This window comes from Wyeomyia smithii, chromosome 2 (genome assembly GCF_029784165.1).
Source record: "Wyeomyia smithii strain HCP4-BCI-WySm-NY-G18 chromosome 2, ASM2978416v1, whole genome shotgun sequence".
Classification (NCBI taxonomy): domain Eukaryota; kingdom Metazoa; phylum Arthropoda; class Insecta; order Diptera; family Culicidae; genus Wyeomyia; species Wyeomyia smithii.
In genome coordinates this window covers 120492612-120519406 of record NC_073695.1, presented here as the reverse complement: position 1 = coordinate 120519406, position 26795 = coordinate 120492612, and the positions used below count along the sequence as shown (strand labels likewise).

The 26795-nt window shown below is 36.9% G+C and overlaps 3 protein-coding genes across 4 annotated transcripts; 2 read left to right on the top strand and 1 right to left on the bottom strand.

Annotated features, from left to right (window-relative positions):
- The first annotated feature begins 1732 nt into the window (after window positions 1-1732).
- On the top strand, window positions 1733-8673 carry LOC129725297 (GPI ethanolamine phosphate transferase 2). Its single transcript, XM_055680920.1, has 9 exons — window positions 1733-1993; window positions 2072-2468; window positions 2531-2719; window positions 4682-5024; window positions 6520-6713; window positions 6765-7425; window positions 7484-7622; window positions 7676-7991; window positions 8056-8673. Exons 1-9 carry the CDS (start codon window positions 1842-1844, stop codon window positions 8455-8457), a joined length of 2793 nt encoding a protein of 930 aa, XP_055536895.1. The 5' UTR covers window positions 1733-1841; the 3' UTR covers window positions 8458-8673.
- On the bottom strand, window positions 8489-26517 carry LOC129725298 (origin recognition complex subunit 1). The gene is made up of 3 exons (XM_055680921.1): window positions 25915-26517; window positions 23483-25790; window positions 8489-8750 (listed from the first exon to the last, which is right to left on the bottom strand). The coding sequence occupies exons 1-3, from the start codon at window positions 26025-26027 to the stop codon at window positions 8508-8510; spliced, it is 2664 nt and encodes an 887-aa protein (XP_055536896.1). The 5' UTR covers window positions 26028-26517; the 3' UTR covers window positions 8489-8507.
- LOC129725296 (uncharacterized protein K02A2.6-like) lies at window positions 9069-20107 on the top strand. 2 transcript variants are annotated; one of them, XM_055680918.1, is made up of 2 exons: window positions 9069-13303; window positions 13822-20107. In XM_055680918.1, the coding sequence occupies exon 2, from the start codon at window positions 14691-14693 to the stop codon at window positions 18024-18026; it is 3336 nt and encodes a 1111-aa protein (XP_055536893.1). In that variant the 5' UTR covers window positions 9069-13303; window positions 13822-14690; the 3' UTR covers window positions 18027-20107. The 2 variants fall into 2 exon arrangements, with proteins under 2 accessions (XP_055536893.1, XP_055536894.1); XM_055680919.1 differs by lacking the exon at window positions 9069-13303 and having other exon boundaries at window positions 14990-15105; window positions 17607-20107.
- Window positions 26518-26795: the final 278 nt, after the last annotated feature.

The window sequence follows — 26795 nt, the reverse complement described above, 5'->3', positions numbered from 1 at the left end:
TCAAAATCAGATAGCTTTAAAATAAATATTCGCAATGTAAAACATTTGTTTTAATAAAATAACAAGAAAACAAAAGAATAATCTGTGCACACTTAATAAAAAAACAATCGTTCGGTAATATTTTTACAACCATCCATCGGTAAAGTGAAATAATACCGGTATTCCGGTAAAAAAGCATTAGATTAACGAGTGTTCTGTAATATCTGCAAGTTTTACCATAATTTCGTTAATTTTTACCGAAATATTCGCATAATTTTACATTCACGGAGATCTGTATAACTTTTTACCGAACAATCTGTGAAACAGTCAAATCTTAAATGTGGCGGCCATTTTTCTCATACGTGCAACCATGCAAGACGCGAATGTATCAGTAAAAAATATTCAGCAAAACTATATTAGTTGAGTTGGTTTTAATTGCTGTCGAGTGTGACCATAATATGGAAAGTGTTTACCTTAGGTAAAAAGTTATATTTTAGGTAAAAGAGCATGGGAGAAACTTCATATATAACTTTTTTAATTTTCTGTTCATTAAACTTTCGAGGATTAAACTCTCAAGAATTGCCTTACGCTCTATTTTAAAGAATATAATATAATATAACTGTGTAACTCTGTTTACCAGCTGAATATCCGGAATCTGTTTTTTCTTCGAATCAATAAAATAAAAATTTTTATCAATTCGAAGAAAAAAAACATTTTACATCAATCCGGTATTTTTTTACAGGTGCGGTCGGTATTTTTTTCTTTTTTTCTTAAACATTTTTACAGGTTCTTCCGGTAAAATTAACAGAACAGCCTGGCTTGAAACATTACCAAAAAAACTGTGAAAATTACCGACTTGGCGGTAGGTAGTTTCACAAGCTGTTCGGTAATTTCCGGAAACACCGAAAATTTCACCGAACGTTCAGCTGTTGAGATTCCGGTAAAATTTTACCGAATCCGGTGTTTTTTTAACTGTGGGTGTTTTCTAACGTTTGCTGAGATACATCAGCAAATTCATATCAAATGCTCAAATGCTGAACAGGCAGCAATTTATTCAAACAACTGTTTTTTCAGCAAAATGGTGTCAAAAATTTGACGTTTCGATTTGCTGATTGTTTCAGCGAGAAAGTTTGCTGATATCATAGCTGATTTTCCAGCATGTAGAAAATCAGCAAAATTTTGCTGGTTTCCAGCAATAAAAATTTAGTGTGTAATGTCGTTTATTTATGAGATTCCGGGAATAAAGAAATTCGATATTTGTTTCATTCGGGTGTAAAAAAGTGTAATTTTGGTGTAGCAAAGAAACCAAAAACGGGATATAGTGCAACATGCTACAACCACATCCCTGTCACGAACGTCATCCCCATACATTTCGCTTGAAGCCGTTTTTCTTCGGCTCTCTGGCTCGATTATACGTCAAAAGGCTGTCAGTGCTTGCGAAACAGCCGATTAAGCACCGTCCATGCGAGTTCAACTGTTGCTGCAAATGGTGTGAAGAAATGCAGAAAGCGAAAAACGATTGTTTTGTCTTGAACGTTTTATGGATTTTGTGCAGGATATAAATAGTCACGTTCAAACATGTTTCAACACGTTCCAGATAGCCCTACATTCAATGTAGTTAGAAGCACGCAAAAAATCCGCACAGTAACACATGCGGCACAATGAACGGAGCTTATGACCATATTTCCAACAGTAACGCCATCATCATCAGCGGCGGCTTCAAGAAACTGTTGCCATCGGTCTGGCTACAACCGTGTACCGTAAAAACGAAGTAAAATGAACGATAAAACATTTGTACGGTTCACTGTTTATAAACAAAAACAGATGTTCAGTTAAAAAAAAAAAGAAATTGGTTGCTAGAAATGATCATAAAACTTAAATACATTTTCGTGTATCTTTTGTTCATGTTTTTGTTTTCCATATTTTTGTTTTGTTACGGGTTTTTCCCTTTCTCATATAGCACCTCAGCGAAATCGAGTCTACTTGATTTACCTAGTTCACTAGATAACGCCAGGTGAGTTTTAAACGGTTTAAATTTGCTAAATAATTGCTTTTAACATATTAATATGAAAATATCAATATTTTTTTCAAGACTGAACAATGGCTCATACAAATCGAGACATTCTAGAATTATTTTAATGGTTATCGACGCAATGCGTTGCGATTTTGTTACGGAGAAAACAATGCCATTTTTGCACAGTTTAATTGCCACTGGAGCCGCATGCCAATACCGATTACAGGTTCATCCCCCAACCGTAACTATGCCAAGGATTAAAGCTATGACATCGGGTTCTATTCCAAGTTTTTTGGATGTGATTCTTAATCTGGGTAGCGCAAAGACAGAATTAGATACGTTCTTGTATCAGATGATTCAGCAGCATCAGCGTATTGTTTTTTATGGGGATAATACCTGGACCAACATGTTTCCCGATATATTTTACAGAAAGAGGGAAAATGTTGATTCGTTATATGTTAACGATTTTTATAAGGTAGATAGTTAAAAAATAAATCAGCTTTTGAAGATACCTTCACTAACTTTCACTGGTTCTAGGGAGACGAAAATATAACGAACAGTATGCGATTGGAGCTTCTCAATTTTGATTGGGAACTGATGATCCTCCACTACCTTGGATTAGATCACATAGGTCATGTGGAAGGACCCTTCAGTGGAAAAATTCCATCGAAATTAAAAGAAATGGATAACGTGATCTCAGAGATTGTTGAGTCTATGAATAGATGGGTAAGCTGTTATGTTCTAAAGTAAAATTTAACAGTACCTAGTATTTTGCTGCAAATATTTGCTCGGTTTCTTCCATTTTCCTAGTATATGTTATTTTTATATTGTTGACACATAAGTCTCCTTGTCGGTCGCTTAAAAAGTTAGTCATCGCATATTCCAATAATGGTTCAGAATTACAAACAAAAATGATAAAAATAGCAATTTCGTTCGCTCAAGTTGGTTGAAACTAATCTACAGTATCACCCGTGTCAGTTTCGATACACACGTTTAAATACTACTCAAAATTCAAATGGTAGAAACCGATCAAATATAAATATAAAAATATATATATATATATATATAAATATATATATATATATATATATATATATATATATATATATATATATATATATATATATATATATATATATATAAATATATATATATATATATATATATATATATATATATATATATATATATATATATATATATATATATATATATATATATATATATATATATATATATATATATATATATATATATATATATATATATATATATATATATATATATATATATATATATATATATATATATATATATATATATATATATATATATATATATATATATATATATATATATATATATATATATATACATAATCACCCGATTATATCTGTACTCGATTTTATCTGCCCCCGATTTTATCTACCCCCGATTTTATCACATTTTTCACCCGATTTTATCATCATAAAACATTTCATTAAAAAAATGTCAGGGTGAACTTATTTTCTATTACGCTTCAATATTTAAGATATTTTTCATAATTCTGTGTATCATTCTGGATGCAGTTTACATTAAAAATTCAACCGATGCACAATGTTACATTTTGCTGTTATCGTGCGAATAATTGAATAGTGATACAAATGTTTATTATAACGGTATAATATGTTCAGAGAAGTTTCAAAATATTTGAAAACGCATCTTTTGATGTAGAAAGCTGGGTGATCAATCCTCCTAAAAGTGAGATAGAATATTTACTTTTCCATTAGATAAAGATAGACGCTTGGTGCCTTAGGCAAAGTATTAGGTGATCTCAAAACAAGAAACTTCACAGAAGACATCATGTTTCTATCTCTTACATATTGCAAGCAACATAATGTTTTCTATGAGAAGGCATTAAAAAACGTTATTTACATTTTAAGATTTTTCAGGTTGCAATATGTGAGAGATATCGGCAAAGTTTAGTGTTGTGAGAACATCTAATATTTTGCTTATGGTACTGCGCTACAAAAAAGCAAGTAATTCATTTTACCAATTCAAACAAAAACATGAACGAATAAAAAACTTAATTGTAATTTATTTGACACTTTACATCGATTTTTTTAGGTTTTTTATTTTTTTAGGTTTGTTCAGAAAAGTTTTAGGCAACTGAATTATCTATCTAAAAAAATGTTTTAAAAAAATAGTGATGATCGATTTTTTTTAGTCACTTTTTGTTTTTGAAATTATTTTTTCAGTATCGGATCTCAAATTGAATTTTTTAAATATGTTTTATAAAAGCTCAGACAGTTTTCTCAAGTTCATCCCTTGACAACTTTTCTCCATTTTTTGTCATTATTCAGATATATCGATTTATGAAAAAACAACTGCAGTTTTTTTCATATGTTTGTACAGATAAATTTTCCAAAAAATAATAAAATCGCTGATTTTACGTATTTAGTTACTGATTTAACATCTTCAATAGAAAAAAATAAAATTTTAAAAATTTCCCGATTTTATCACTTTCCCTATTTTATCACGCCAAAAATCATCAGGGTGAGATATAATCGGGTGATCACTGTATATATATATATATATATATATATATATATATATATATATATATATATATATATATATATATATATATATATATATATATATATATATATATATATATATATATATTAAAAAATCAAAAATTTTTAGGATAAAAGAAATCAAACCGCACCATTATTGCTTATCACGGGTGATCATGGAATGCGCGATTCAGGAGGGCACGGTGGTTCAACTTTTTCAGAAACAAATGTTCCTTTGCTAGTGATAGGAAACAATTGCACTCGGAGTGATGATCTCTTCATGCAAATTGATATAGCCCCAACTTTAGCTACTCTACTAGGAGTTGCCATTCCATATTCTTCAATTGGTTCACTCATTGTGCCGGTTCTGGATGACATTCCACCAATAGATAAAGTATATGCTGCCTTTTACAACACCAAAAGACTGGTTGAAAAGGCTCAAATTCTCTCTAACGATAATGTGAAGAAACAAGGTACGTGGAAAATAATTTGACTGATAGTAATTATTTTCATGAATTTTAATTATCTCTTGGTCAACAACTATCTCTCCGAATGCTTCTAAAACTCTATTGATAATTTTTCCTCATAAGACTAGGGCTTCTTTCCTCAAGCAAAATAATCTCGTTGTCAAGATGAATGGGGTTAATTTAAGTTGTTTTGACAAGGTTAAGTACTTGGGACAAATTTACGACAAAAACTTATTTTCAAAGAGCACATTGAAAGTCTACAAGCAAAGTTCATCAAATACACGAGAAGTTTATATCTTCTCATTAACAGGAATTCTAAACTTTGTTTAAAGAATTGAATTTTGATTTACAAACAAATTTTTAGACCAGCAATGTTTTATGTTGTACTAACAAACCCCCTTATTAAAAAAATAACATGTGAGGTCGTGTCTTGGATACCACCCTCTAATTTTCACGTAATATGTGGCAAACGAGTCACCTTGTCCGACAATATGACAATGTATGTTTTTCGCATACACCGACTCTTTAATTTTCTTCCACTTTTAAAATATATACCAAAGTGACCGAGTTAGTTGACCAAAATATGGCAACGGTTCGTTTTTTGAAATCCTATGTTGTGCCCAATGACCTGCCTTTAAACTCATTACAATCCTATTTCATTACTTTCGAGATAAACCTCAGAAATTATTTCACATTACGTGTACTCATCACAAGAAAAAGTTATGGTTTTTGCGAATTTCGTCCAGAAGTAGGGCGAAAAAGCTTCGTCTTCTCAAATGCAAAATTTCAGCTCAAGCGGACTTTGACTGATGAAGAAAAGTACAGGCAGTAGTTTATAAAATGTTTGATACCAATGCCAATTGTCTTACGAATGCATAAAAACGTCGAGATCTGGTGTTATGTCGAACATTTTTTTTTTTTTGAAAGAATCGACGGGACATTGAGCTGAGAAACTCCTTCATCTTTTTATACAAAATTCCAGATCTCGACGTTTCAAGCATTTTTAAGACATTCATTAATTGGATGCTTTTCAGAAACGATCAGTAATATCAACTGCGTTAAAGAATTTTATTTTCACTGATAAGATCATTCAAATTAATGTATAAGGAACAACATTTAATTATACATTATTTGAAATCTACTGGCTAAAGTTGACATAAACAATCTAAATACTTATACGCAGTATATAAGTACAAATCGATTATACCACAATCAAAACAAAATCACATCATATATTTGAAAGAATTGAATGTTATTTGCATGTATATGTGTAAATATATGTTCATATGTGTAAGAATGTTATATTTTAAATGTTCGGTATAGTTGTGCTGTTGGCTGCCAAAAATTTGTTGTTTAGAATGAATAACAAATTTAGCAGAAATTATCAAGGTGTGTTTTCTAAGTGTTGGAGTAAATCTTTTTTAACAAATAATAAGTTCGAATGAGAAAGGCTGGGTCTCACCGCTAGGTGGATTAATTTAGGTTTTTGTCTTACTTTTAGATTTTTTCCTGCAGTATAAAGAAGCTAAACTATTACATACAATATTCTTAGAGCATGAAGACGATTTGACAATACTCAACAAAGCAATAAACAAGTATAGCACCATAAGTCGAAATTTGTCAGCGCTTCTAATTAAAAACTATATCAGATATGATGAATTCAGTATGCTTCTTGGTATCTGTTTGGGAGTTTTGGTAAATAATAGTTTTGGTTATAGCTAAGCACCACTAATTTACTCTTTTCAGACATCAACGTTGTCTATCCTTTTAGTATTTTTACCGCAGAATATAAGTGAAATTAAAATTCAGCTCAACTTAGTACCTATAGTAGCAGTTTTAGCAACTTTGTCATTCACCAAATATTTCATATTTAAGCTAGATTTGATAGGTCTAGCAATTCTACAAAACTTTTATTCATATCATTCACTTCTTGTATGTATATTTTGCTGTTTATACATATACTGGAGTGTTTTCAAAAGCATAATATCCTTTATTAAAAAAAACCGCGTGCAATGCCACCAAGCAACACCACCGATAAGTTGCCTAGTATTGGGGTTCTCATTCCATGCAATTTCTTCGTGCAGCAGTTCATTTATTGAAGAAGAGCACCTTATTTGGTACTATTTTTGCAGTACTTTATTTTTACTGATGACGATACTTGAGCTTAAAAAATTAAACCGGGTCATTGAGAAGCTTAAACTATCCAGGAGAGCTAACGAAGGATTTTTAAACAACTTTCTGTGGGAGCGACATCTGTTTTGTATAAAATCAGTACTATTTCTTTGTGGCCATATACTACTCCGTCGTTTAAATCAAACTGGTGACAAATGGCAGCACCTAGCGGATATTGGCGACTGGCTCAATAAAGATGAGCATAAAAGTCCGCTTAGTGTGGTACTTGTTTTCGGTAAGTAATACAACGAAGTCTATTTTTGCGAATAATATATCTCTTGTTACGACCATAGCACTTTGTTCCACCGTTTATGCTATTGGGCGATTTGCTGGAGTTTTGACGACAATTTTAAGTGCAACGGCATGTTTTCTAGTTTATTATTATAGGCTAATGGCAGGATTGGTGGCGTTTTTTGGAATAATTCCGACTAAGTATATAACATTAAGATATTTGTAACCCAAAACTTAACGCATTATGTTTTCAGGACTAACAATTGTCTAACAATATTTTGGATTAATCTGGTCGAAATTTTTGCAATATCGTTATTACCTAAGCTTTATAATGCTATTATCAAAACAAAAAAAGATTCTAGCAGCATACTAGTTAGTGTAATTACTATCACCGCTCTATTATCAACGCTTCTACACAAACCACATAATGTAATTCTGGTTGCCGCGTTACTGTCTTCAAGTCGCTACTTGGTTACAAGAATCGACAATGTTTCAGAGAGCAAATTGGAGAGTTTATTGCTGAAAATTGGTTCTCATATTTGGCTGGGGAAGCTGTTCTATTTTTATCAGGTAAATACTAGGTACCTCTGAACTGTTAGAAATATATTATGTACAAACCTCTTTTTGATTTCAGGGTAATTCAAATAATCTCGCAACTATTGATTTGAACGCTGGATATGTGGGACTAAGCAGTTTCAGTTTTTGGCGGGTTGGATTGCTTTTACTGCTCAATACATACCACGGGCAAATTTTAAGTTTCTTGATGTTATTATATCATCTTGAAAATGGACACCGGCATAAATTTGCCAACAAACTCATTCAAGATGAACAGAGAAAACAGACGATAAGTAACTGGTTCTTGAAGCTGTATAGTATTGCAAATATAATCCCATTGACCTTTTACGTAATCGTTGTAGCGTTTATGCGCAACCATATCTTTGTGTGGACTGTCTTCTCGCCAAAATTAATTTACGAATGTGTTCATATAACCCTAACAATGATTGAAATGCTAGTTGCAATTTTTTTCTTAAAATGACAATATCGGTTGAATTGAAAACACTCCAAAATTGATTTAGTTTGGTTTATTCAAATTAGATTGCTTGCTTGAAGTGCATAATATACGTCGTCGGAACTGATGTTTAGTAAAATTTTCTGATAAATATCATTTCGAGAACTTTCACAAATTAGCAACCGAGAAGTTCCTAAACGGCTGCAAATGGATATCGCCCTTCCGGGATTAGGTACTGTTATACCAGCAAATGCTGCCAACGATTCAAACTGCGAGTAGACCCTGATAAAAATGCATTCTTCAATTCCTGTACGAGCCACCTGTGAAATAAAAACGATGTTATTTGTAATTAAATTGTTGCAGTTACAATAAACTTCAAAAAAAAAAAAAGAAAAATAAAAGGTACAGACATCTTCGAAGGAGTTCAACTTTTTTCTACAAAATAATGAGGTCGGTTCTGTTCTGGACTCTTATTATTTTTTATTACGAAACGCGTAACAACAGATAAATGTACAAGATTTTTTAAAATATAGTAGTTCGGTATTCATCATTAATAATTTTTATGAATTTTGAGAAATGGTTGCCAGGTCGAATATCATCATTATCTATCTTCTATCTATTTATTATCTATCTATCTTTTAACTATTTATTATCTATCTATCTTCTATCTATCTATCTATTTATATAAAAGAGAAGTTTTGTATGTATGTATGTATGTATGTTTCAGCACTCTCGAACTCTCGAAGGCCAGAACCGATTTCAACCAAACTTGGCATACGTGTTCTTTGTATAAAGGAAGTGGTCATAGAAATATTGGATAGGGGAAGGGGTCACCCTTAAAGAAGGAGGGGGTCAAAAGTAATAAATTTTCATACATAATGGAAACCTTTCATTGAAATTTGATGATTTTCGGGTTCTTGATCATATTTGGAGGCCGGAAGTTGATATCCAGAGACCGAAACATAATGTTCGATGCCATTTTCAATTCAAGATGGCGACTTCCGGTCTCTGGGAAGCCATTTAAAGCTGTGGAAAACACTCACAAACCCCCCAATGTTGCAGTTTTCGGAGCAAAAATGACTCTTAAGAACCGGTTATCGTTATCTGACGATACTTTGAAACTTGGGTTGCCGACTTCCGGTTTCTGGAAATCTGCGAATATTAATAATTGAATTATATGCTTGCCAATATGGGTATTTTCAGAATCGGAATGACGTCGTCATACGAAAATCGATCATATATTTCCAAATAATGGCCTTTTTTGAAACGTAGTGACGTCTGTTTGCAGCCGAAAATCGGCTTTCGTGCAAATGTTTCTAGAGAAGTGTTTCAAAACATCCAAACTGCTTTGATCCGTTTTTGGAACGATTTGTTGACATATTTCTTGCATAATTTGATAACGGAGAGTCCAATTTAGCGTTTTGGATTAAAAATATGTTTGGAAAAGTTGCTGAAGCTCAACTATTACCGAATAAAAATTTAGTTAAGAGCATCGATCAAATAAGATAAGAGCTCCTACAATCCAGCTATTTATTTAAAAAAAAAGTTTTGTATGTATGTATGGATGTTCCAGCATAACTCTCGAATGATTGTACCGATTTTAACCAAACTTGACATACGTGTTCTTTGTACAGAGAAAGTGGTCATAGAAATAGTGTGAAGAAGGAGGTGCAACCCCCAAAAGGAGGAGAGGGTCTTAATTAGTCGAAAAATCTATTTTCATGCATTATGGGAACTTTCTGAATGAATACGATGGTTTTTAGTAGACCTGTGCGCCGACCATATCACCAGCGGCGGCGGCGTAGAAAACATTTTACCTCGGCGGCGATCGGCGCGCTGGCGTGACGCCGTTAGCTTTTATCAGCGGCGGCGGCGGCAGCGTGTATCGGCGTGACACTAATTACCACTTATAAAATATTGCGCATAATGTGTGCTTTTGTACTCTCATGTTCGATTTTTTTCAATTGAACGTTCATAAATAAAAATGTATGCGTCAGAGTTGTAAGAATGTCAAAAATAGAAATAAAATTGGTAAGATATCAAGTAAACAAACAATTGAATAACCAGAAAATAATAAACCAAGCAGAGAAAGTACAAACAAGTGTAAATCCCAAAAAAAATTATCAACGAGCCCACAACAAAAAATTACATGGAATACTGTTCCCAGAGACGTTAAATTTAGGAAAAAAGATAGATAGTTTTTTGATATGTTGATTTCGATTAACCGTAGACCTTTGGGAAAATTCGATAAATCTTACGTTAGAGAGTCGTTTTTAACTTTCATATATTTCGTTAGGTTACCCATGGAATAACTGAAAAAATGGGAAACTCTTTTCAATCGAATAGAGTTCTTCGGTAAACACCACAGTTTCTTCATTTTTTATTGCGACTTTTGGGATAAAACTGACCAGAGGTGAAGCATTAAGTTCTCCTCGGGTAATTGTGATTGTGACGCGGTGTTGGTAGAAGCAACGAGGTTTCGTTAAGTCTCATCCCTCTTGACAAAATAAGTCTTTTTTTATAATGAAACTGTTCTAAGGAATATTAATCCTCTCCAGGGAATTGTAATTGGGCACGAGGAACGAGGTTTCGATAAGGTTCTTTCATCTTGACATAATGGCCAGAGGGGAACGTTAGGTGTAGTCTCACTCCTGGGAATTGTAATTTGGCAATATTGGTAGAATAGTAAGAGGCTCGTTATAGTAGAGCAGTAAGCTTGAAACGAAAGGGTAAACTCTCTCACACAAGCACGGATATAAATGAAAAGCGTACATTTACTGCCAATAATATGAAGTGCGGAGTACAGAAAACACCTGGCCAATGTCACAATAGATCAAATGTCTCTGGTCGCAGTGATGAGTCCGCACAGAGGAAAAAAAATAAAAATTAACGAGAAATCAGCAAAAAATATAGTCGTGCTTGAAAATGTTGACGAAAAAACTATCTACAAAAATGTCTGTTTCAGGACAATATGATCAACTATTTAATTTGCGCAAAATTTTCAGTGAATTCCCGCATTTTGATCTCCAAAAAAAAACTGTATTTCAAAGAAAATTACCAAATAATTAATGAAAAAACACTATTCATTTTTCATGAATTTTTTGAACATTTTAAGACTGCTCATACGTTTGCATAAAAATAAAAAATACATTTGCATAAAAATAAAAAATAAATGCTAGGATAACTGAAACAATTTTCTCGAAGCAAACTGACGAAGCAAATCACTGATAATAATAATCGATAAAAAAGTCTGTATATTTATTGTCAAATATTGTATCAAAATTCCACAAATTAAAATAATTTACTAATGAAAATACTTAACGAAGTGTTACACTGCGTGAGGCCACCATGCAAAAATGCATTACGTAGGGGTGAAGGGGTATTGAGAATTTCCAAATTCCGCATTACCTAATACCTATACGAGTGTTCCATTACCGGCTGTGATTTGCGGTATTTCTATAACCAGGAAAAAATCCAGCATACACAATCACTATCGGCGCGGTAAAGATTTTCTCGGCGGCGCACCAAAAATTTCTTCGGCGGCGCGCCGAGTCCAAATCATCGGCGGCGACGGCGTGCGTAAAAGTGTCGGCGGCGGCGGCGCGGCGTGGCGGCGCACAGGACTAGTTTTTAGGCCTTTGGTCATATTTGGAGACCGGAAACTGATTTCCAGAGACCGGAACATGATGTCGAAAAGAGAAAGGAGCAGCTATCAAAAGGGAGGGGGTCTTAATTTATAAGAAAATCAGGTCTTTTAGTGCCCTATGGAAACTTTTTGAAGAGGTACGATAACTTCCATGGCCTCGGTCGGTCATGGCCAGAAGTTGATGTCTTGGGACCGGAATATGATTCCCGATGTTTTTGGCGACTTTTGGTTGCTGAGAAGCTGTATACAACTGTAGAAAACGTTTACAAACCTCCAAACATTGGTATTTCCGGAACCCGGATCTTTTAGAAAGCAGAACTAAAAATCCCATGACATTTTTTAAATTCAATATGGCGACTTCCGGTTTTAGAGTTTTATGAAAAACGAATATATGCTCTGCAATATGTATATTTTCGAATTCAAGATGACGTCCAAAATCCAAATATCCATCTCCGTCCCAAATTTTTAAATCGTGCATGGCGGATTACATTTTCTGGAAAGGTTACTAGAATACAGAAGAAGGCTTGGACGTAATATTGAAACGTTGTTTAGAAATCAATTCAGCGATTTCTTCTTTCTGTCAAGCTGTGTAAAACTAAGTAAAATGGTTAACTTATGTCAATACACTAAAGCAACTTTTTACGCGGGGGATACATACCGCATTAAAAAACCACGTAAATTCCGGAATCCGTGTATGTGGTGACCACCCTAGAATACAACCCTGTCTGAACAACTGGCTGGCTCAGTGTTCTGATGCAGAGAATAAATCAGTTTATAGTTGACTGTCGAAGAGTACACCTCGCGTTTTATTTACTAGCGTATCACCAGTCCCGTTAGCTTTCACAGTTATTTTAGTGGCGACGAGGAAATCGTTTTTTTCTTTCTTAGAAATTCGCGTGTGTACGAACGGTTTCTTTGGTTTTGCGACAGTGTTTCCGTAGCCTACGAACAGTTTTTTTTCCGGCGTTAAGTTTGCTGGTGAAGTGGTTTCGCGGCGTTCAGTTTGCCGAAAGTTTGTTTCCCGCTGGAGTGAAAAGCGACAGAAAAATTAAAAAAGTTTTGCTCCGCCAAGTGTTTGCGGAGAGCTAGTGTTGAAAAGCGGTAGTAGTGTTTTTCCGCAAAGTAATAAAAATCATTTAAAAAAAAAGTTTATCCTGGTAAATCAGGTTTGTTTTACTTTTAACAAGTTTTTTGATTTTAATCAAACAGGTTTGCGTCAACGACCTCGTAAGTTTTTGCACAGTTTATCTTGTTTTAACTGCATGTTCAAAGTGCGATTGTAAGCCTTTTTCGACTGTTTAGCACGCAGGAGGAATTGCGCTTCATTTTGTTTTTTACCGTGATCGGATAGGCAAAAGAGCCATTTTTGATTTTGGCAAAGTTTATGCTGCACTACCATAATCAAACAGCAGCATATTAAAGTTTTGCATGTAAGTTCTGTTTGATTCAGCACTAACACTAATCATCGGCGGCATTTTTTTTGTCTGCTTCATCGCACCGCCGAAACAAATCGTATTCTTGCTTGTGTTTTTCGTTCCGCACGAAGCGGAATAGGCAAAAGTGTTTTGTTGTTCACAGCTGTTTTTTTTTATGTTGAGTTGTGTGGAGATCAAATTCAGTTTGTTTTGATTTGATCGCACCAGTGAAATATACACTGAAAAAAAAAATATTTTTGTAATTTTGCACACTAGTACAAGTTTTAGTTTGTCAATTTTTTTAATTTTTTTTTTCTTCATCATGTCAAGTATGCCGTTAGTGAATCAAATCGAGCCGTACGTTCCTGGTACTATTCCGTTTGCGCAGTTTTAGGAGCAGTTGGACTGGGTATTTGCGCATCATAAAGTGGTTGATCCGGCGGAGCAAAAAGTTTCGTTTCTCGCTACCTGTAGCAGGGAAGTCTACAGCGAGATAAAGCTTCTTTTCCCTGGCAAGGATTTGAAAGCTTTATCGTTTAAGGAGATTACGGATGCTCTTAAAAAACGGTATGACAAGACGGAAAGCGATTTGATCCATCGCTACAGATTCTACAAACGCGAACAAGGGCCGAATGAAACAGCTGTGGATTTCATACTAGCTGTTAAGCTCCAAGCAGAGTTGTGCGAGTTCGGACAGTTTAAGGATATGGCGATTCGCGATAAGTTGGTTTGTGGAATCCGCGATGAGGAGCTACAAAGGCGTTTGTTTGATGAGGACGATCTAACCTTGGCGAAAACGGAGAAACTCATCACGAATACGGAAGCAGCAGGAAAGAGGGTGAAAATAATCTCTCGAGATTCCAGTTCGCGCCGTACGAGCGTGTTGAACAGGCTTGGGAATCGGGACAATCGGTCTGATTTCCGAGATCGCTCGCGTGGACGGAGTCGTCAGCCTAGCAGAGGAAGGAGCAGAAGCCGATCAGTTTCGTTTGACCGTAAAAATCGTTCTACTTCAGTCACGAAATCTGTTTTGCAATTTCTGTCGTAGAAGTGGACATACACGTCGTTTTTGTTACGACTTGAAAAACAAGAAAAAGTCAGTGAAGTTTGTCGATTCTCCAGCAGCAAAGCCAAAATTGAACGAGTATCAAAAAAGTTTGAGACGTCGATTGAATAGATCCGTCTCGGATGACGACGACATGGACTGTTTGATGATATCATCAGTCAATAGAATCAACGAACCGTGTTTCCGTAACGTTTTCGTTGACGGCTTGCGGTTGAAGATGGAAGTTGATTGTGGCGCTGCAGTCTCCGTCATCAGTTTGGAGATGTACGAGGGAGAATTCGATCACATACCTTTAGAGACGTGCGACAAGAAATTAGCAGTGATCAATGGCAGTAAGTTGAAGGTGGAAGGAGAAATAACAGTAAAAGTTGAGTTTAACGGCCAAGCGAAAACTGTTCAACTGATCGTTTTGCGAAGTGGAAGTTGCTTCACACCTTTGTTGGGGCGAGACTGGCTGGATGTATTCATTCCTGACTGGAGGAAGGCGTTTGGAAGCAGCATCAATCAACTGGCAGTTTGCCCGGACCAGATTGTTGCAGAGATACAGAGTAAGTTTGCCAATGTTTTTGATAAATCTTTATGTACGCCAATTAAAGGGTTCGAAGCAGATCTAGTTTTAAAAGATCATACACCGGTTTTTAAGCGTGCTTATGACGTTCCATACAGGTTGAGGGACAAGGTTTTACAGCACCTCGACTGTTTGGAAAAGGATGGAGTCATAACACCAATAGATTCGAGCGAGTGGGCGTCACCCGTAATTCAAGTGGTGAAAAAGGACGGTGGCATTAGGATGGTTATTGATTGTAAAGTTTCTATCAATAAAGTTTTGATTCCTAATGTGTATCCACTCCCACTAACACAGGATTTGTTTGCTTCTATGGCTGGCGCGAAAGTTTTCTGTTCTCTTGATCTGTCTGGTGCGTATACACAGCTATTGTTGTCAAAAAGGTCAAGAAAAATCATGGTGATTAACACAATCAAAGGTTTGTTTACGTACAATCGTTTGCCACAGGGTGCTTCTTCAAGTGCGGCTATATTTCAGCGGATCATGGATCAGGTTTTGAAGGCTATCGACGGAGTTTACTGTTACTTAGACGATGTTTTGATAGCAGGCAAGGACTATTCGGACTGTGTTCGGAAGCTTAATTTGGTCTTAGAGCGTCTTTCTAATGCCAATATTAAGATTAATCTGCAAAAATGCAAATGGTTTGTTTCAAGTTTGCCATTCTTGGGTCACATTTTGAGCGACAGAGGTTTGTTGCCGTGCCCGGAAAAGGTCGAGACTATTCGGAAAGCTAATATTCCGAATAATGTTTCTGAACTGAAGGCATTTTTGGGTTTGGTTAATTACTACGGGAAGTTCATACCCAATTTGTCCTCACGCCTCAGCTGTCTTTATCGTTTATTAAAAAAAGACGTTAAGTTTGTCTGGGACTCAGATTGTAGTCGAGTGTTTGAAGACTGTAAACAGGCGTTGCTGAGTTCAAAGCTGTTAGAGTTTTATGATCCGAGGAAACCTGTTGTCGTTGTAACAGATGCATGTAGTTATGGGTTAGGCGGCGTAATCGCACCTCAAATCAAGAATGAGGAAAGACCTATTAGTTTTGTTTCTTTCAGTTTAACAAATGCACAAAAATCCTACCCAATTTTGCACTTAGAAGCGTTGGCAGTTGTTAGCACCATCAAAAAGTTTCATAAGTTTCTTTTTGGCAAAAAGTTTACTGTGTATACTGATCATAAGCCATTGATTGGAATTTTCGGGAAGGAAGGAAAAAATACGTTGTTTGTGACGCGTCTGCAGAGATATGTAATGGAACTGAGTATTTACGATTTTGACATTGTTTACAGGCCGTCAACAAAGATGGGCAACGCAGATTTTTGCTCACGATTTCCTCTTCCTGAAAATGTTCCTTCAAGTCTGCAAAAGGAATACATAAAGAGTTTGAATGTTTCCAATGAGTTTCCGTCAGACCATGCTTTGATTGCGAGTGAATCACAAAAAGATCCGTTTTTGCAAAAAATTGTTTACTACATGAAGCATGGTTGGCCACAGAAGTTAGATCGAAGTTTTTTAGATGTATACGCACAACACCAAGACTTGGAAGTAGTAGAGGGTTGTTTGCTATACCAAGACCGTGTCGTTATTCCTGATAGTTTGCAAAAGAAAATTCTGCGTTTACTACATAAAAATCACTCAGGAATAACCAAAATAAAGCAGATGGCCAGAAGAACAGTTTATTGGCATGGCATGAGTATTGACATTGAAAATTTTGTTAAAACTTGTTCTGTGTGTTGTCAAATGAATGTTGTTCCAAAGCAGGTACCACATTCTAACTGGATCCCTACAACAAAACCGTTTACCCGCATTCATGCGGACTTCTTTTATTTCGACAAAAAAGTTTTCCTGGTCATTGTCGACAGTTTTTCAAAATGGCTTGAAGTTGAGTACATGAAGTTTAGTACAGATGCCAGGAGTGTGAAGTCGAAATTTATCAGCGTTTCTGCTAGATTTGGGTTGCCGGACGTAGTTGTTACGGACGGAGGACCGCCGTTTAATTCTAAAGAACTTGTTGATTTTTTTCAGAAACACAGTATCAAGGTTATGAAAAGTCCTCCGTATAACCCCTCGAGTAACGGACAAGCAGAACGTATGGTAAGAGTGGTAAAAGAAGGTTTGAAAAAGTTTTTGTTGGATCCGGAGATGGCTAGTTTGAACACAGAAGATCTGGTGTCATATTTTTTGTTTGGTTACAGGAATACATGTTTAGAAGGTAGTAGTTCTTTTCCTTCAGAGAGACTGTTTAGCTATAAACCCAAAACGCTGTTGGATTTAATCCATCCTAGGAATAGTTTTAGGAATCATCTGACGAAGCGTGATAATGTGGATAAATCTGTGTATAGCTATAATACCAAAGATTATCATAAACCTGACTGGATTGACAAGTTGCGCCCAGGAGATCTAGTATACTTTAAAAATTTCAAACCTACTGACATTCGACGATGGCTTGAAGCAAAATTTTTAAAACGTGTTTCCTTAACAACTTTTCAGGTTTCCGTCGGAGGTCGGGTGTATCTGGCGCACCGCAATCAGCTGAAGCTGGTTGGAGCTCGCAGAAATCGTCACGGTTTGATTTTTGCGAGGGAGGAAGGAAGGAGTGTTAACCGGAAAAGAGCGCGCGATGACGATGACGATGAAAGCGTTGACGACGATGCTGGCGGATTCCTTGGTTTCGCAGCAGATTCGTATATCTACCGAGGCACATCTGACGATCATCCAATGGTTTGTGATTCGGAAGGTGGCGGCACATCGGCGTGTTTACCGCCTGAGGAAGTTAATCCCCAGGAGGACCCATCTACGCGACAGTGGTCGCAATCGAATCAACCGTCAAGTTCGAGTTGTCATCCAGAAAGTTTGCGTCGCTCTAGTAGACCGAAGCGTCCTAAAAGGGATGTCGATTTTATATATTAAAACAAACATAAGTTTGAGTTTGTGGCAGTATTGTTTAGCCACTATCTGAAAAAAAAAGTTAAAGCGGCAGTCATGTTTAACCGCATTCAAAAAAAAAAATGAATACCTATATGGCAGTGAAGTTTGGCCATTTTGAGAAAAATATTGTTTAAACTAAAGGGGGGAGAACTGTGGTGACCACCCTAGAATACAACCCTGTCTGAACAACTGGCTGGCTCAGTGTTCTGATGCAGAGAATAAATCAGTTTATAGTTGACTGTCGAAGAGTACACCTCGCGTTTTATTTACTAGCGTATCACCAGTCCCGTTAGCTTTCACAGTTATTTTAGTGTAAAATAAAATCGCGTAAATTCTGGAATCCGCATAAAAAAACAGCGTTAATCCTGCATTCCGAGTAAAAGGAAACCGAAATCCGCGCAAAAATAAATACCGCGTAAATTCCGGAATCCGCGTAAATTCCGGAATCCGCGTAAAAAAGCCGCGCAAAAAAAACGCGTAAAAAGCGACCTATTTCTAGAAAGAGAACTATGTTCAGAAAATGACAACGGGCGTCCAACGCTATTTTCAAATTCCTGAAGAAAAATATTCAAATACTCCCTGATATTAGGTTCATAAGTCAGAGCTGATTTCCCAAAACCGAAAATTGGTGTCCGAACGTTTGGTATAGCGAAGGTTTTTTTCTGCACTGGAAGTTATTCAAAACTTGAGAAAAATCTGGAGATAGTCCCCGTATCTCCAAATTATTAATTAATTCATGAAGACTGATGCTCAACTATAACGATGATATTGATATTGTTTACACAAAAAAAGTAAAACGAGAAGACATAGCAAGCAATAATTTTAACTATTAGAGATGAGCCTAGGCTATTGATTATGTAATTTGAGTGTAATTTGAGTTTATTGTAAGTTAATCGATACCGTCGAAGATGCTGATGAGGCAATCCATTTTCCAACGGAATTTTTGAACTCACTCGACCCAATTGGAATGCCTCCGCATCGATTGTGAATCAACGAAAAAGGTGGTATATAAGCAAGTTAATTACTAAAATAGAAATATTATATGAAATGCTCGGGCTGGAAAAAATATATGGAAATATAGAAAATTATAAAAAAGCAGAAATTTTTACACGAGCAAGGCCGGGTACATTCAGCTAGTATATCAATAAGATAGACGAGACGATTCCATGCAGTCGAACAAAACTTGCAGAAATGGACTTGCAACTGTCTCACAGTGCGAATGCAGTGGAACGGTGAAATCAGTTTTGTACGATAGATAGGAAAAAATAATCGCTATGTTGAGTAAATTTGTCAACAAAATATACCGTCGCCATCATCTTTTTGTAATAAGTGTTAATTTTAACTTGATTTAATTTTAATTAAAATGACACAAAATTTTCGAAGATCAAGTTAAAAAAAGCTCAATATTGAATAGCTGCTAATTGCTTTATTGCATTCTTGTTAGAAGTTATTTCAAATATAAATAATTTGGGAAAGGGGTATACTGCATGTTATTTGCAGAATGTGGAGCGATATAGACTGAAACGGAGGCAGTAAGTCCAACTCTTCAAGGAAAAAAGTAGGAGGGTGGTAGCCAAGACACGACCGCATAGTTGACGTAGGACTGCAAAAGTTTTATATTTTCTTTTGAGGCTCTGTTCGATTTGAGCTCGTTTTACATCTGGCACGGTTCGATTTTAGCACACATGTGCCAAATTACATTTTCTAGTTTTCTTGATTTTGTTTTAATCAGTCCAAGCTCAACAATGTTGCCTAAGCGGATGACCGAAATCGGTAAAACGGTTCCTGAGATATGACCGGAACATGTTCCGGTAGTATAATGGTAATGATCAAAGCAGTACTATGCCTTTAATTACTTGGGTGGCAATATCAAGTCGTCAGCCTTAATTCATCAAGCGACACCTCAAACGACTTGGAACTGAAACTAGTTCATTGGTGGCTATTTCTACTGTTAAGGTTGTCTTTAGCCACTTAAAAAGTAAAAAAGGCCATGAAAACAGAACCGTTCATTTTTGGAATGGTTCAATTTTGGCAACAGTAAAAAAAACGGCGTGTTGCCAAAATCGAACGGGGTCTGTATTTTGATTTATTTACAGCACTCTAGCTTAGAAGAAAAAATATTCTCTTTAACATTGATGAATACCTTCCATTCTGATACAGTAAATTTTCTTCAATACGCGAAAAGGCAACCTTTTACAGATCTAAATTGAGTGCGAATCAGTAGAAATTAAACTTCCTTTTATATTTATTTGTCTTTTGAAAGATAGCTCAATCACCGATCACAAGACGGCAAAGATGTCACATTTTTTTTCCTGCACTTAAAAGTTCGTGGGAACTCTAATATCAAAATGAAATGAATTTGGTTTTCCTCTATACCGCCACCGCGGGATGCAACTAGGATTGTCGAATTCATTTACCTAGCAGAATATAAGTATAATATTAGTACAGGTCGTTTAACTACCTTTTCAAAGCTGTCTGTCTTCTAAAAACTCTGTATTTAGTTATTTAAATGAATCTGAGAAAACAGAGTGTAGAGTTCAAAAATAAGCAACGCATTCTAACTATACAATGCACCATATTTATATACTCTGCTATCTGCTTCTACCGACACCTACAGAATTTTGTTGTCTCCGGCGGCGCAGCGTATTTTGCGGCACTCGAATAATCATATAAAATTTTGATATTTGCTGCTCTACAAAACAAGAAGAAAAAGATGATAATTCAAACGGCAATTCGATTGTGTTTCAGATCGCAATACGATACCTACGCATTAACCCAACTGTGCGTCGACACGGGCAATGCAGTCTTTACTTGGCTTCGCTGCATACAAATGAATGCCGAGTTCTTCTGCACTGATAGACGACGAGTGACCAGCGCTTTATTCATACATTGCTCGGTGCAGTACTGTTGGCTGTGCCAGTATGTTTCCTTCAAGACATCAGTTTTAATGACATTCTAACAGCAGAACGTAAACCTGTCAGATAGTGGAGGTGGTTACGAACTTTCCGAAAAAGCTTCACCTTCAAGACATCAAAATAATCTAGGCTCATGGAAGCAAACATTAGTTAACCTATTGGGACGGGGAGATTCTGTCAATTTTTTTTTTGCAACTGCTATACACGATATCACAGCAGGCAGCTGGTGTCCACTCATGAAGTTTGTGTTAGGCGTGCTCGCTTGTTATTGGTACATTGTTCGTGAAAATTCGACTTTGAAACTTTTATTCAATTTTCACTGTTTAACATTGAAGTGATAATGATAACTGACGAATCACAAAATTGTCCATCATTTTATCAATCCAACGACATATTGATTTTTGTAATCCATAATGTGGTTACATCAGTATCACCGTTTGAAATCTTTCATTCCAACGTTACACCTTGGGTTGAGTTTCCGCAGAATGTATCTCGATATAGTGCGGTTAGACGTACGTCAAAAAGCGTCGCCAGGAAGAGGAGGAATGTGAATAACTCGAGCAGCTGCACCGCACACACGAAACACGAAAGTTCTACCAAAAACTCAACGTATCCCGCAAAGGCTTTGTCCCACGAGCCGGAATGTGTAGGGATAAAAATGGAGGCATTTTGACGGATGATCGTGAGGTGATCGAAAGGTGGAAGCAGCACTATGATGAACACCTGAATGGCGTGCAAGCAGGAGACGGAGAGGGCGTGGTCGGTGCAACGAACGACGAAGATGTGCCACCCCAACAATAAGCAAAGTTAAGGATGCGATCCGGCAGCCCAAGAACAACAAAGCGACCGGAAAAGACGGCATAGGAGCTGAGCTTTTTAAGATGGGCCCCGACAAACTGGCTAGCTCGCTGCATCGACTGATCGTCGAGATCTGGGAAACAGAACAGCTACCGGAGGAGTGGAAAGAAGGGGTTATCTGCCCCATCTACAAGAAGGGCGACCAACTAGACTGCGAGAACTATCGAGCGATCACAGTCCTGAATGCCGCCTACAAAGTGTTTTCCCGGGTCATCTTCCAACGCCTGTCACCATTATCCAGCAGATTTGTAGGAAGTTACCAGGCCGGCTTCATGGAATGACGGTCTACGACTGACCAAATCTTTCCACTGCGGCAGATCCTCCAAAAGTGCCGCGAGTTTAGAGTCCCTACACACCATCTTTTCGTCGATATTAAAGCCGCATACGATATAATAAACCGACAAGAGCTATGGACAATTCTTGACGAAAATGGCTTCCCGGGGAAGCTGACAAGACTGATTAAGGCTACGATGGAGTATGTGAAGTGTTGTGTGAGAATTTCGGGCGGAACGTCGGACCCATTCGAGTCTCACAGGGGCTCCGACAAGGTGATGAACTCTCCTGCTTATTATTTAAAGTCGCGCTAGAGGGTGTTATGAGACGAGCGGGGTTTGACATGCGGGGCACGATTTTCAACAGATCAGGTCAATTTATTTGCTTTGTGGATGACGTGAATATTGTCGGCAGAAAATTGGAGACGGTGGCAGACCAGTGTATACTGGGATTGAAACGTGAAGCAGATAGGATCGAACTGGAGATAAATACATCAAAAACTAGGTATATGCTTGCAGGTGGGTCCGAGCACGACAGGGCACGCCTAGGCAATACGGTAACAATCGACGGGGATGAGTTCGAGGTGGTCAACGAGTTTGTGTACCTCGGCTCTCTGGTAACTGAGAACAACGATACCAGCTGGGAGATTAGGAGACGTATTATCAGTGGAAGTCGTGCCTACTGGGCTCCATAAAAAACTACGGTCGCAAAATCTGAGTCTTCGCACCAAGTGTATTCTGTACAAAACGCTAATAAGACCGGTCGTTCTCGTGAACAATGCTCGAAAAGGACTTGCGAGCACTCGGAGTTTCTGAACGTTGGGTGCTAAGAACCATCTTTGGCGGTGTGCAGGAGAACGGAGTGTGGAGGCGTAGGATGAACCACGAGCTTGCGCGCCTCTAAGGTGAACCTAGTATTCAGAAAGTGGCTAAAGCTGGAAGGATACGCTGGGCAGGGTATGTAGCTAGACTGCCGGATAGCTACCCTGCAAAATTGGTGTTCGCATCAAATCCGGTGGGAACGAGAAGGCGAGGAGCGTAACGAGCGAGATGGGTCGACCAGATGGAGCACGATCTGCAGAGTACCGGGTGCCCGCGGAACTGGAGGCAGGCTGGACCGAGTAAATTGGCGGAGCCACGTTATGCAGACCATGTCTTAGGACGTACGGCCATCTAAGTAAGTAAGTAAGTAAGCATGTTATTTGCACCTCTTACATTTTCACAAATTGTTCTATGTTTTCCATAACCAAATTGTTTAATGATTTTGTCATAAGCACTCAAAAAATATGGTGTCACTTTCACTTCAAAAGATGAATCGAAATCATTTAATTCAGCATGGACAATTTAGAATAAATTTCCGCAGTTTGTTTTCAGTTTTACAAAATATACTCACCTCAGCTGTTACCGCTTGCAAAAACAATTGTTCTACTCTGGAACAACTTCTTATGGTTTGTACTTTAGCACTTGAAATCATCTCTCCGAGTGCCTGCTGCACAAAAACCATTGAAACACTAACACGTTGGCCACTTTTCTTAGAGTGATCATCAGCAAGCTCGGTGGCCCGGCGACAAATATCGAGTGCTCGGCGTGCATCACCTGAAACCGCAGCAACCTTTCGAGCTACTAGTTGAATAGCATCGGAATCAAAAGATGACATTCCTGTAAGTCGAGCCATCACTATTTCCTGCAATTGCCGGAAATTGTATGGTTGAAATGTAAGTCGTGTTAATCCCAAACGAGACGAAATCTTTCCCATAAGCAAACGCTCTGGAAGATCCATTGTGTTGGCGATTGTTATAACTACTAAATGAGCGGTTGCTGCGGTCGGCCAGTTCAATAAATTATAAACGACATCTTGACGTTTATTACAAAGGATGTCAAGTTCGTCGACTAAAAGAATTGTAGTTATACGGCGTGGAGATTTAGTTGTAAAACGTTTATCCAGCAAATTATATGCTTGTTCCCAGGCTAAAGTTTTACCGGTAAGTTGACGATAAATGTGTACATATGCTTGACGTGGCTCTGTGAGACGCATTCCATTAATTTCTACAAATTCAAACTTGGGAATCTCCTCTTCTTCAGCCTGTGATTGAAGAGCACGTATGACAGCGCTGGTTGTGGCTGTTTTTCCAGTTCCCGGCACACCTGAAATATACATGCATCCTCCGCAACTTTCGATTATTTTTCCTTCTAAAAAACTGTAAATTTCATCGTATTCTTTTTCTCGACATGGCAAGCATTTTGGAATAACTGACACATGCAATCGTTCTCGGACTAGGGCAAGATGATCGTCCAACGGTCCTTCAACTGGTGAATCGCGATAGTGAATAGTCGGTTGTATGGCGCCCGATCGAATAAGTTTCAATTTAGTTGAACTCTTCGGAGTTGATTTGCTTGCATCAATGATTGGAGATCGCCCTCTAGAGCTTTCTTGTTCCGGCAATCCTTTGATTGAACCAATTTTTGTCGGAGTTGTATCAATTCTTTTTGAGATTCGCCTTCCATTTGCAAATTCTTCCACAATATTAGAAAGTTGTATATTACGTTTAGGTGTTCCGGCGGCATCAACTTTATAACTTGGTGTTTTCAGAATACTTTTACGCCTCTGTCGAAGCGGTGGAGTTTTTGTTATTTCATCATCGTTCGAAATAGACTTTTTATTTTTTCTGGGAGACGTTTCGTTATCCATAACATTTTCTTCATGACATGTTGATCTTTTCCTAGCTGAGCGACGAGGAGTATCAACCACTGGCTTTTGCCGTTCAGATAATCTAAGCTTTATTTTCGTCACCGGTGTGTTATTCGAGCTGTCTTTTACTATGGAATAATTCAACATCTCTCCATCCGAAGACGCGGGCGAGTCACATTGAAAGCTAGCATTCAAGTTTTTTCTGATGCTTTGAGATTTTCGATTTGCGTTATAAACTTTAGCAATTTTTGATGGAGAAACTTTTTCATCATCACTAATTACAACACCACATATTCCCTCAGTTAATCTATCAAGTTTATTTTTATAATTATTATTACCTGCATCAATTACTGTTTTAATAACCCATTCTTGCTGTTCAAGACATTGCTGCGAGGTAGTGATCTCATGTTTATCAAACTGATGCATATCGATAAATTCAATAGATTTTAAACGATTATGTTTGCGCTTCGATGTCTTTGGCGTATCATTCACGCTGCTCATACTTAAACGATTGGTTTTATCGAGCATCGACTCACGTCTGTGGGGTGGGGATTTCTGTTCGACGAATTTCAATGCTTCTAATTTCATTTTTTTACTGCCATGTACATGTAATAGTTTGTAGCGTGCGACAAAAACCGGAAATTTACTTACGATTCTCTTAACCACATCAGAAACAACTATTCCAGGATCCACGATTTCGACACGGCATAGTCCATTGATAGTTTCTATTGCTATATCAGGATTAAAGCGAGAATCTTCAATTATTTCATGATTAACATCAAATATGTAATTTTCGCTATTGATTATTTTTGAGGGTAATGCCGTGGGACGAGAAAACCACTGCACGATTGCTCTACATGTATCAGCCTTAGGATCATCAGCTAATGTTTCATACATATGTTCAATCCGGGCTATATCGCTGCCGGAAACTGAATCAGGTTCAGGGCTGTCCACATTGGAAACGAGAACATAGTTACCAACTTTTAGTGTCAAGGCTCCATAATAACATTTGCTGTAATTATGAAAAAAAAATCTAAAATATAACCGAGGAATTTGTACTTTTAGTTTTAATAAATTAAAGATAGTTCGATCACTACTTAGGATGATACAGTTAATTAGGTGATTTCATAGCTCACCTGTAAAATAGTGCTGGTCTCATTTTAAAAGATCGCGCAACTTGCGGATCGCATTGTTTGCCAACCCAACTGACTGAAGATTTGCCGACAGATTTGTTAGTGGAATACTTCATTTTAAATTCTGGTATACAGTTGTTTTTCCTTTTCACTATTTATCAAACACACTGTAATTCTATACTGCAAGAAATTTCATGGCGATAATAACAAAATACTTCAGCTGCATACATTCACCAATATGTTATAAGACAAAAACCAGCGCGCCTTTAATTTCCAGAGATGCCAGACTGTAAATTTTTGCGAACTTGGCGCTTTTGTATTATTAACCACGCTAGTACAATTTTATTTTAAACAGAATAAAAGCTACTCAGTTTCGTACACGCTCCTTTATTTTTATCTAATCTGACTAAGAATTTCCTGCATAGAGTTTTTCAGACGCGTTTGTATTGGTGCAATGTTTTCGATTTTTTCTTTGTTAGCTGTAAGAATTTGTTGTCACCTTGTGTGAGAACTGTCATATGAAAGAGAGAATAAAAAACTACCGAGTTTGATTCACACTCTCACAAATTTTAATATACAGTGTAAAGCAGGCCATGTCGTAGTGTTCGTGTGTTTTCGCTTGGAGAACTCTATGATCAATAACCATAAAACGTGCTCAACAACTACAGTCGTCGTTCGATAACTGTAACATGTTTACATTGCAGTTATCGATTGCCGTTCTATAACTGCAACACTTGACACATGCCAAAATTTAGAGAGGGGTCCGTCACTACCATTTTTGTTTTAAATGTTGTCGATGTGTATTTTTTAATGGAATAGTTGCAAAAATTAGCAGAAAACTAAAATAGACATGCTTTTTGATTAATCGATTTGATATTCATATT

Excerpts from the sequence above, each read along its gene's own strand:
- LOC129725296 (XM_055680918.1), top strand. The coding sequence starts at position 14,691 with ATGGACTGTTTGATGATATCATCAGTCAATAGAATCAACGAACCGTGT.
- LOC129725298 (XM_055680921.1), bottom strand. The coding sequence starts at position 26,027 with ATGAAGTATTCCACTAACAAATCTGTCGGCAAATCTTCAGTCAGTTGG. Across the intron at positions 25,791-25,914 it reads AGACCAGCACTATTTTACAG|CAAATGTTATTATGGAGCCT; the intron begins GTGAGCTATGAA and ends TCATAATTACAG. Across the intron at positions 8,751-23,482 it reads TGCAAGCGGTAACAGCTGAG|GTGGCTCGTACAGGAATTGA; the intron begins GTGAGTATATTT and ends TTTATTTCACAG.
- LOC129725297 (XM_055680920.1), top strand. The coding sequence starts at position 1,842 with ATGATCATAAAACTTAAATACATTTTCGTGTATCTTTTGTTCATGTTT. Across the intron at positions 2,720-4,681 it reads TTGAGTCTATGAATAGATGG|GATAAAAGAAATCAAACCGC; the intron begins GTAAGCTGTTAT and ends AAAAATTTTTAG. Across the intron at positions 5,025-6,519 it reads CGATAATGTGAAGAAACAAG|ATTTTTTCCTGCAGTATAAA; the intron begins GTACGTGGAAAA and ends TCTTACTTTTAG.